The sequence below is a fragment of the Alnus glutinosa genome, chromosome 1 (genome assembly GCF_958979055.1).
Source record: "Alnus glutinosa chromosome 1, dhAlnGlut1.1, whole genome shotgun sequence".
Classification (NCBI taxonomy): Eukaryota; Viridiplantae; Streptophyta; class Magnoliopsida; order Fagales; family Betulaceae; genus Alnus; species Alnus glutinosa.
The window spans coordinates 51,349,607-51,360,599 of NC_084886.1; the positions used below are offsets into that span (position 1 = coordinate 51,349,607).

Below are 10,993 nucleotides of genomic sequence, written 5' to 3' on the forward strand. Positions count from 1 at the left end.
GAGGTAAATCAGGCAGGGTTACTTTTGTCTTTCAGCATTTTCTTAGATTGTTGACATTACTATGTTACCCTTCTCTGCCCTTCGATTGGCTAAAAACTTGTTGGGTATTTTGGTCTTTTACTTTGATATTACCAATTTGCTATTTGAGTTTGCAACGAGCCGAGTTTTTTTAAGGAATATTTTGGTCTTTTTATCCCTCGCGTGTTTACCTTTTTGCCCTTATTAGTTTTCTTTCAAATTAGATATTTACCTAGTTTTTTAGACATTTCACACTCCTTTCTTTTTGGTTTTTCTAGCAGCTTCTCTTCTCCTCCCTCGACAGAAACAAGGACGAATAGAAGAAAAAAAAAAAAAAAACTCGGATTACCAACCTTTTCCTTCTCATCTTTAGATTTTATCTCCCAACTCTTCCACCGTAGACTCTCTCCTTTTTCTCCATTTTTTTGGGGATTTCTAATACCATTGATGCTTCAGAGATGTAGAGTACCAACCCTATCAGAGAGCCGGCTGGATTTTCTCCCAAAAATTTCGCCCTTTCGCTCGATTAAGAGACATAGAGACTAGTATAGAGGAGTTAAAAATTAGTGCCCTCGTGTGTATCTCTCCAATCGGTCAAGAGATGGAGCTGTTCTTCAGAAAATTCTCCATTCAAGGTCCGTTTTCAGTTATTTCTTCTTCTATCCTTTGGGTTTCAGAATAACAATCCTTGCTTTTGTTTTTATGTTTTTCTGTTGGAAGAGACCTGCTTCTAAGCCATCTTTTTTATTTTCCCTGTATTGGGCCTCAATGTTTGTTGGTACAGTTTCCGGTATGGTGTGAATCGGCACGCTCCTTTGATGTTCTTCACGCCTCTCAATAACTCTGCAAAACAACAAAACCTAGGGACCCTTCCGGGGGGTCCCGCTCCGATGCCTAAGTTAGCTTCTGTGAGAAAATAATACTCTATGCATAAAATTGAGTCTTAGTTTATACCTGGGGTATGAGCCTATTTATAGGCATAGAGGTAGAGTCAAACCTGGATTAGGACTCCTGCTCCTTGTTGATCTAGAACTGCTGTCAGAGTTCTAATTGGACTTTAATCCTTTATTAGACTTCTAATTGGATATCTTCTTAGACTTCCAATCTGATATCTTCTTAGACTTCTGATCTGATATCTTCTTATCTGTTTGGACCTTATTTGACTTTTGAATCTCCTCTTTGGATCGGGTTGAGTGGGATTTATCCCCAACAGTTACCCCCCAATTCCCTTATTCGAAGCTTGCTTGAAAAATGGGAATTCCATGTCTAAGGAAACCCGATCTTTGTCTCCTTCTGAAAACTTGCTAACCTGCAAAACTTGAGGGTTAAATCTTACCCCCCATTACCTTATTGTTTTTTCTTAGGGTTTTCTCCCTGTCTATTGAAACGGCTAACTCCTGAAAAACATGGAAAACTCGAGGGTTAAATCCGACCCCCCTGACTCTCTTTATTTATTTCTCTCGTCAATGATTGGTCCGAGAATGCTTTCTTGTTGCTCTCGGCAAGGACTGATCCGAGAGGCTTTGCTTCTTGCTCTTGGCTAGGACTGGTCCGAGAAGTTTTTTCTTCGTGCTCTCGGCTAGGACTGATCCGAGAGGCTCCTTCTCGGCTAGGACTGATCCGAGAAGTTTCTTCTTGGACTCGGCTAGGACTGACCCGAGAGTTTTTCTTCGTGCTCTCTGCTAGGACTGATCCGAGAGGCTCCTTCTCGGCTAGGACTGATCCGAGAAGTTTCTTCTTGGACTCGGCTAGGATTGATCCGAGACTCTCGGCTAGGACTGATCCGAGAGTTTTTCTTCTTGCTCTCGACTAGGACTGATCCGAGAGTTTTTCTTCTTGCTCTCGGCTAGGACTGATCCGAGAGGCTCCTTCTCGGCTAGGACTGATCCGAGAAGTTTTTTCTTGCTCTCGGCTAAGACTGATACGAGAGGCTCCTTCTCTGCTAGGACTGATCCGAGAAGTTTTTTATTGCTCTCAGCTAGGACTGATCCGAGAGGCTCCTTCTCGGCTAGGACTGATCCGAGAAGTTTCTTCTTGCTCTCGGCTAGGACTGATCCGAGAGGCTTCTTCTCGGCTAGGACTGATCCGAGAGGCTCCTTCTCGGCTAGTACTGATCCAAGAAGTTTCTTCTTGCTCTCGGCTAGGACTGATCCGAGAGGCTCCTTCTCGGCTAGGACTGATCCGAGAAGTTTTTTTCTTGCTCTCGGCTAGGACTGATCATAGAAGTTTCTTCTTATTCTCGGCTAGGACTGATTCGAGAGTTTTTGCCTGCAAAAGAAGCGACATCAACGGGTTCCCGGTCCCTAGACCGGGAACACTCCGATGCTTAAGTCAGCTTTATTCATTTATTCTGAAAATACTTATTCCCAAAATCGGGGGAATTTTCTGTCTAGTCTGAATTAAAAATAAAAGTCTAGTTCTTTGCAAATATAAATACTAAAAAATAAAAGCAAGCCTGAAATTCCCGAGAGTCCTTTTTATGGGATCACGGGCAGATACTGTTGTTGCCTCGGCTCTCTATGCCTAGGGCTTCTGCTTCCTCGGTCTTCTCTTCTTTCTATGTCATTTCGGGGAGCATTCTCTTGATGCCTCTCGCCTAGTTGAGGACGGTCTCGGGGATAGTAATCCCGTGGCTGCTGATCTCGGGGCTGATAGTCCTGATGATTCCGAGGCCTGTTATTTCCTTGATGGTTCCGTCGCTCTCCCAAGAACCGACCTAGCTTGCCATTCTTTATGAATTCTTCTATTAACAACCTTAGGGTTACGCACCCCTCGGTGTAATGACCTGCTTGTTTATGGAAATCACAATACTTCCCTGCATTCCTATAAGGAGGATTACCTGGTATCTTTTGCGGTTCCCGAAACGCCGGATCTCTCTTGATCTCCATGAGGACTTCTGATATCTCGGCATTGAGAGGTGTAAAGTTGTAATCTTTGAACTTCTTTACCTGCCTCTGCTCTTCCCCATCAGCTTTCCTGAATTCTTTCCTTTTCTTTTCTAGGGCTGTCTCTCGGGGTAGTCTAGAACTGGCCATAGACTTCAGCGTCTCTTCCTGATTAATGAATTCTTCTACCTTATCCATGAGGCCATGCAAGGTACTCGGTTGCTTCCGGATCAACTTCTTCATCAAAGGCTCCTCGGGTGAAATTCCCTGATAAATGGCAGCAAAGATCATATCCTCGGTCGGATCTTCGACCGTAGCCTTCTCTCGGTTGAACCGAGCCATAAACTCCTTAAGACTCTCATTGCCCTGCTGGTGCAATGATAGCAAATATCCCGAAGGCTTCTTCCTTGTCCGGAAAGCCAAGAACTCCGTTAGAAATATCTTGGACAATTCTTTGAACAGATCAACAGAATTCGGGGGCAACTTCCTGAACCAGTCTCGGGCATTTCCCGAAAGAGTAAGAGGGAAGGCCCGACATGCTACTTCATCGGGTGTCCCGTGAAGGTCTAGATGAGCTTTGAAATTCTCTAGGTGATCCAAGGGATCTCTGTCTTCTGCATAACTTAGAATTTGGGGTACCTTAAACTTATCGGGAAGCTGATAGTCTGCCACCCGTCTGGTGAAGGGTGAGTCTGTACCCATTAGGAGCTTGTCCACCATTACGGATCTGCTTTTGTCCTTTCTTTCCATCTCCATGTACGTGCACCTTCTCTCCAGCTCGGCAATAACTCTGCTCAGATCTCCTTGGCGGTCATCCTCCCTCCGAGGATTAGTGTTGCTGTTGTGATCTTCTTCCTCTTGCTCATCCCTGTTCATCTCGGGATTGGGCTGTTCCGGCCTCCTGCGCAGCCACTCGGCATTCCGCTGTGTTAAGGATTCAATCTGGGCTTCCAACGCTGCTATGCGATCTTGATCTCCACCCCCCGGGGGAGGGTTCGGTGGAGGCTGCTGATTATTCTGAATACCTGGCTCCATTCGGACTATGGGCTCTCGGTTGGTCTGGCTTCCGAACGTGTGTTCATCACCATGCTGGATCTTATTTTTCTTTATGAGGAACGAAAAATCGTTTCCCACAGACGGCGCCAAACTGTTGGTACAGTTTCCGGTATGGTGTGAATCGGCACGCTCCTTTGATGTTCTTCACGCCTCTCAATAACTCTGCAAAACAACAAAACCTAGGGACCCTTCCGGGGGTCTCGCTCCGATGCCTAAGTTAGCTTCTGTGAGAAAATAATGCTCTATGCATAAAATTGAGTCTTAGTTTATACCTGGGGTATGAGCCTATTTATAGGCATAGAGGTAGAGTCAAACCTGGATTAGGACTCCTGCTCCTTGTTGATCTAGAACTGCTGTCAGAGTTCTAATTGGACTTTAATCCTTTATTAGACTTCTAATTGGATATCTTCTTAGACTTCCAATCTGATATCTTCTTAGACTTCTGATCTGATATCTTCTTATCTGTTTGGACTTTATTTGACTTTTGAATCTCCTCTTTGGATCGGGTTGAGTGGGATTTATCCCCAACAATGTTTTTTTTTTTTGGCCGCTTAATGCACTTTTTCTTGGGCTTGTTTTGTTCTTCTAATCAACATATGTTGTTTATCTTGGTATTGGAAATCTATATGGTCCGTTGCAAATGGATAAAAAAGAAAAAGAAAAAAAAAAGTGTTGTTTACTTGCATCAATTTAAGTCTAGCAGTGAGGTCAGATCCATTATATGGCTATGTTATTTTTGATTGCCGTGCGACCGCGGATTATAAATGTAACCAAAAGAAAAAATGCTGAATGATTTGTTTGATAGTAATTTTTCTACACATTTAAAATTGCAATATTTGATACCGTACATATTGTGAACAACCAAATAGAGGTTCGAGAATTATTAATCGTTTTTGGTTGTTTGTGTTGATTGAGATAGCAGCATTAAGAGAAATGGATTAAAATGATGAGATAGCAGCATTAAGAGAAATGGATTAAAATGATTTTCTTGCATAATTTTATGGGTAATTAATGTGCCCCGTGTCTATGTTACTGTTAAAATTGAGAGGTTTCTTATAGCATTGGTTGAAATGGGTGCAGGCTGTGGGTTATGGAGTTCATAAGCTCTGGGAATACAACGTTGGGGTATGACATCTGTTGTGTTAATATTTTATCCTTTCTTCTTTTTTTTTTAATTACTCTTACATGCTTGAATGTGATGTGTCTGACAGAGAAGATGAGCTTCGTGTACAAGCACTGTCTATGAGTAATGGCTCTAGCAAGAGATCTAAGATTTCCATAAAGGTAGACAGTTTTGATGAGTGGAAGTTCTTAGTTATTGTTCATGCTCCCTGATTGTCTCTTTTTAACCCCCTTTTTTTTGAAAAAAAATAAAAATAAAAAATCATTGTACAGTTTTTTGATGATTGCAATGGCGTTGATCATGCCTCTGTTCTGAGAAAGCTACGGTCGAGTGTGTGGTTAGCCAATTTTCTAATTATTAATTTGTTATTTTATTTATTTATTTATTTATTTTCACTTCCCTGGTTTATGATTGTTAGTGTAAGTTATGTTCCAATGCATAAATCTTAGTGGGTTGATTCATCGGGAGAATCTGTTGCAGCTCTTTTTCCATATATATATACATGACCAAAATGATAATTTCTTGCGTGAATCTTTATTGACATGGTGTTTGCATTGCATAAATGATGAATATCGAAATTTCAGGTTCATGGAGGTCCAGTATCACTTTTTTTCTTATGCATAGGTTTAGTTCCCATGTTTTCATATATTTGAAATCTTGATTGCCAGGGAATGAGAAAAAATTAGCTTTTTGCAAGAAACTTGGAGCTGATGTGTGCATCAATTACAAGAGGCAGGATTTTGTTAAACGGGTGAAGGAAGAAACGGGTGGACAAGGTATTTTTTCCACTATTAAAACCTTACTTTTCCCAATTTTTTATAGAGGGGCGGCTCACGTTTTTAATGAGATTGGCTTATTACTTATCATTTTTTTTTTTTTTTTAACAAATAAAGATTGATATGCTTGTATTATTCTTTGTGAAATGATTATTTGGAGAGAAGAAACAACTCACTAATGTTCAATGGCAGGCGTTGATGTTATTCTGGATCCGATGGGAGCATCCTGCTTGATGCGAAACATTGAGAGCTTAAATGTTGATGGGAGGCTTTTTATTTTTGGCACTATGGGTGGTTCAGATGCAAAAATTGATCTCCGTGTTCTTCTTGCAAGGCGCCTCACAGTGCAATGTATGACAGTTTATACTGGGTTTTAAGTACCATAGCTTTGGAGTTGGATGAATTCAATTTTCTCTCATCCAAGGTTTTTTTTTTGGTTGTTCTTGTTGTCTTATAATATGCACCTGCTGGATCATTCATTCCTGATCATAAATAAATAAATTTATGTGCATGGATTGGGAAACTGTAACTGATTATTTGTTCTATTTGTTCTATATACTTCTGCTTTACTCCTTTACAGTCACTGCTATTTGCTGCGGGCTTGCGACCGACCCATGCCCAAGCAACTGCTGTGAGTTGGGTAAGTTTTCATTACTTGGATCAATTGATTTGTGGATGTGTCTAATTCTGACTGTGTGCTTGTTAAGAATTTTTTATGTCTCTTTTGTTGGCATGCAGATTCTAAAGGATGGGATGCAGCATGTGGAGAAGCTCATTTGTAGCAACTTGGGCGCTAGAATGGATTCGGAGCCTAAAAGTTGGAGAATTCTGGGTATGCATCTTTGGCTCTAGAACATTGCTTTTTATGTTTCTGATTTTCTGCCCTTTTGTCTTTATGTTGAATGTGCATTAGAGTTGTGTTATCTAATATTCTTTTTTTTTTCAGCAAGTATTATATACTAATTTTATAATGTGCCTAACTGGCATGAGCCTTCCATCTTGCAGCTGATGTACGTACTAAATGACTTGGGCACCGGCTTGGCGGCTTGGAAGTACTTTCTCCCTTATATCCAGTCTATTTCTTGAAATGGCAGGCTTGGGCAATTTTGCAAATGTATACTCTCTTCCATAATATATTCTTTATATAGAAATATAGATGCCTTTTCTTTTCTTGAAAAGAAAAAAATTATATTCTGTCTTTATCGATTTTATTTAGTTACTTATAATGTGTGTGTGATTTTCTACTGTTTTTAGAAGTTTTAATTTCATTTCGATAAAAATTTATTATATCCAAATGTATAGTATATTATATTGGTACTTGTAGACTTGTAGTGGACCTTATAACAATCCTTTTCTCTGCCTTTGAGTTAATAGGGGATGGCGGTTGTTGCAGCAAGAGCAACAAGATTACCTATAATTAGCATCTACTATTTGTTCATCGGTGCAAGGAAAGGTAGTCATATCAATGCCTATAAAAAAAGGTGGTCATATCAATGTTTGATTTCCGGAATCTCAGCATAGTTTGTTTTATTTAATCGCATTCATAATATTGGGATTGCACTTTCTGATACTCTTTCTTTTTAAGACTATCATGAAATGAAAATTTTAATGGTATACATGACTGGAAAACCTGAAGAATGAGAGTTCATATTCTATGGTAAATTCAATAGTCTGTTACATTGAAATGTGGACCATTTTTTACAGGAAAAAAAAAATGGAAGTAACACAACAATTTGGAGTTAGAGAAGAAAGGATGTATGCTGTGGCCTGTGGACTGAGAAGAAAGTTTGGCTTGATTAAGTTAGTTGCATGCTTGGATGGTGGTATGCTTTTTGTAGTGTTTATGTACAACTTATTAGGATTGTTGAAACGGAAATATAAAACTAGATATGTGGTTATTGTGATAATTCATACAATATGCTTTTTGAAGTTTTGCTATTCATGGCAATATGGTTTACTATAAACATCATAGCTTTTCAAGGTCCATGATGCATTATGAATTTATAATGAAGAAACTGTTGTTGGAATTATAATTTTATGTGCCTATAAGTTGGTTGAGATAAACACAATGAACTTGAATGTTTCACATGTTTTTAAATACCTTTGATTTGAAGTAACAACATATAATTCTTGTTTTCTTTTGGTATATTTATTAATATATACTCGTTTAGTATTCTAGATATTAAATCTATTCTACAATATTATATATATATATATAAAATGTTAATAATTATAGTGATACATAACACCAAGAATTAAGCATGTGCATTTCACATGCCATCCAACTAGTGTGTATATATATATAATAGGAGCTTCAAATACTAGTACTTTTATTGAATTCCGATGTCGTCGCTAGTAAGTGTGGAGAACTTGTGGCAGTGCAGTTATGAATAAGAAGTTTACGTTGCAATGGGGGTACCTTACACGAAAGAACAATATTTTTTACAGCTGGTGGGCACCTTACACGGACACAATGAGTCCACGTCCATAATGGGAAATGAAAGGTTGGAGAGTCCTAATTCCCCAATTTGACATGTAGGCCTCAAAACAGTGACAACTAGTCAATGTGTTCGTGTACCCCAAAAGCTTGCAGTTTTGAAAAAGCTCTACCAACACTGCGAGTAACAAAGGCTGGAGTGTTACTCTGGAAAAAATCAGCCTTTGGCCTCTCACTTTCTGATTTCCAACAGATGGAAGATCTCATCGCAGCAGCCCACATATCCAACCGTATTCTCAAGAGAACGAAGATGGATGGCTTGAACATGAACGTGCTGATCGATCGGTGCGGGAGATGGAACCCCAATTGGTGAAGCAACAGGCAACAACTTGCCACTTGCTCAGTGGGTTTTGTTGGGTGGGTTCTTTCGTGAAGAACTACACCGAGCAACATAGCTGTTACTCGGCTGGTTTCTCTTCAAGTTGCTCGGCTGGTTTCTCTTCAACGGCTAGTAGCCGTTGCTCGGTGTAGTTCCTCACGAAAGAACTGATCATGGACGGTTGAGATCAAGTGTCGGTCACGTACATGTACAGTTGCGTTCCATGCAAGAGTGATGGTCCTCTGAAATTTTTCAAAAACCTATAGGCTATAGCACAATACAGATTTCTCCTGGTGCTGAGTTTGTCGGGAAGTGTAACAAGGATCCAAGTACTCAATAGTGCTGGCGGCTTGACTCGGCAAGTCGAGTCAAAGAAGAACACCGAGTCCGAAATCTGTCAGCTTCGCATTCCGGTTTGAATTCAACAAAATGTTTGCCGACTTGATATCCCTATGGATGACCGAAGGCTTCACGAGTCCCCTCGTGAAGAAAGTGGACCGCCCGGGCGATTTGCATGGTGGACGACAACAGGATGTTACACATCACAGAAGCTTTTATCACCTGCCACGCTACTATTCACTCCTTTCTTTCTTGTCCAAATTACATCGTTGGCAAATTAACGTGTAGTGCTAGGGAACATGCAAATTAACATGTACAAGCTCAAACATTCCCATTCATTTACACCACATAAACTATTATAAATGGAAGAGAGCAGAGCTTCTTTTTTTTTTTTTTTTTTAAAAAATTTTTAAAATTTTTAAATTTTTAAATTTTATTATTATTATTATTATTTTAATTTTTTTTTATCACCGGGACTAGCTCCTTTGTTCACCTCTGTTTTCATGTTCTAAAACAGAGGTGAACATGAAAACAGAGGTGAACAGAGCTTCATTCTTGCACATCGTGTAACTCCCTCCCATTTCACATGTTCAACAACCGACGTGTATAGAAAGTCCCAAGCAAAGGCCCTTTGTTTAGTAGTCTCAACTCATGTCCACCGTCAACAAATTATGGCGACGCCTCCCCATCTATAACAGTAATTCTAACAATAATCTTCCTTGTTTTATTTTTCCAAGGCTTCTTCTCTGTATATTTCTGTAGGCGTTTCCTTAAAAACGTTTCTAACTCGTGACATATCCGACGAATGCCCTTCGACAATAACATTAGCGCAACCAATGCATCTGTCATTAATGGCCTTGATCTTTCTCTAATACAATCCTTTACCAAATTTTTATATTCAAGCGTAAAAAATTTTCGCAAAGAAAAATACGGTCTAGAGTGCGCAATCTGCTCGGCTGTTACCATGTTTTCCATCAAGAATGGATCGACCTCTGGCTTGAATCTCACAAGACGTGCATGGTTTGTCACCGGAACCTTGATTTGCCCCCTGACGGCTCATTGAAAAAGTCCTGTTGCGAGCTCCAATGAGCGAGTCTGACATCGCTGGGTTCTCCTCTCAGACCAGCGTCTACAGGGCGGGCATGGACGTACGAAAGAGGGTTGTCGTCGAGTGTTTTCCAAAAAGCCGAGTGTCATATCCAACAAATGAGTATTTTTGTCGACATTTGTCTAAAAAACGCACGTGCCGCATACGTGGGTCAGTCTCTTCAGACAGTAACAATGGACAGAGGGAATACATTGAAAATTTTTTCAACTTTATAGACTGGAATTGATGAAATTGAAACTTTGGTAGGTGAATTGCAAATTATTGTCAACTTCAAGAGATAAAGTGTAATTTTCCTAAAATAAAAAGTTAAACCGTAGTAAAACTTGCTCGTTGATCAAAACCTAAACTTGATGCGTTTGAGTATTGAATTTTTGAAACTAGAAATTCTTATTTGGTGTGCAAATTTCGAAGTTTGACTTTTTAGAAAAAGTTGAATAAAATATGATTTGTTTTTTAAAAAATGAATAAAATATTATTTATTTTTGAAAAAATTGAATAAAATATGATTTGTTTTTGAAAAAAATAAAATCAAAATCATATTATTTTTTAGAATTTTGTTGCCAAACACATAATAATTGAGAACAAGCCAATCAACCTCTCTCTCTCTCTCTCTCTCTCTCTCTAAGTAAGTTGACAATTTTATTTAAAACAAGAAAATAAAATATAAAGGTAAACAATTTTAGACATCATACTCGATCATGTCCCTCTTGCGTTCATCTAATGATAATGTAACTTTTAAAATTATAATTTGATCAAAATTCAATAATAATCAATAACAAGTCCAATGGTAATTTTAAAAGCCACATCATTATTAGAGGGATACAAGAAAGACATGGTTATGACGCTTCCAGAATTACTCCATCTTTAAAGTT

General features: G+C 39.2%; 2 protein-coding genes across 5 annotated transcripts; both read left to right on the forward strand.

Annotated features, from left to right (window-relative positions):
* Positions 1-375: 375 nt before the first annotated feature.
* Positions 376-6,690, forward strand: LOC133862317 (uncharacterized). 2 transcript variants are annotated; one of them, XM_062298101.1, is made up of 8 exons: positions 376-653; positions 5,040-5,084; positions 5,171-5,243; positions 5,355-5,412; positions 5,751-5,858; positions 6,045-6,209; positions 6,439-6,498; positions 6,597-6,690. In XM_062298101.1, the coding sequence occupies exons 2-8, from the start codon at positions 5,050-5,052 to the stop codon at positions 6,638-6,640; spliced, it is 543 nt and encodes a 180-aa protein (XP_062154085.1). In that variant the 5' UTR covers positions 376-653; positions 5,040-5,049; the 3' UTR covers positions 6,641-6,690. The 2 variants fall into 2 exon arrangements, with proteins under 2 accessions (XP_062154085.1, XP_062154094.1); XM_062298110.1 differs by having other exon boundaries at positions 6,051-6,209.
* Positions 6,691-6,872: 182 nt separating this feature from the next.
* Positions 6,873-8,770, forward strand: LOC133862330 (uncharacterized). Of its 3 annotated transcripts, none has more exons than XR_009899207.1 (3): positions 6,873-6,972; positions 7,233-7,339; positions 8,549-8,770. XR_009899207.1 is itself a non-coding variant. In XM_062298121.1 (3 exons), the coding sequence occupies exons 1-3, from the start codon at positions 6,880-6,882 to the stop codon at positions 7,819-7,821; spliced, it is 459 nt and encodes a 152-aa protein (XP_062154105.1). In that variant the 5' UTR covers positions 6,873-6,879; the 3' UTR covers positions 7,822-7,902. The 3 variants fall into 3 exon arrangements, 1 of the variants encoding a protein (XP_062154105.1); XR_009899206.1 differs by lacking the exon at positions 8,549-8,770 and adding an exon at positions 8,307-8,488; XM_062298121.1 differs by lacking the exon at positions 8,549-8,770 and adding an exon at positions 7,563-7,902.
* Positions 8,771-10,993: the final 2,223 nt, after the last annotated feature.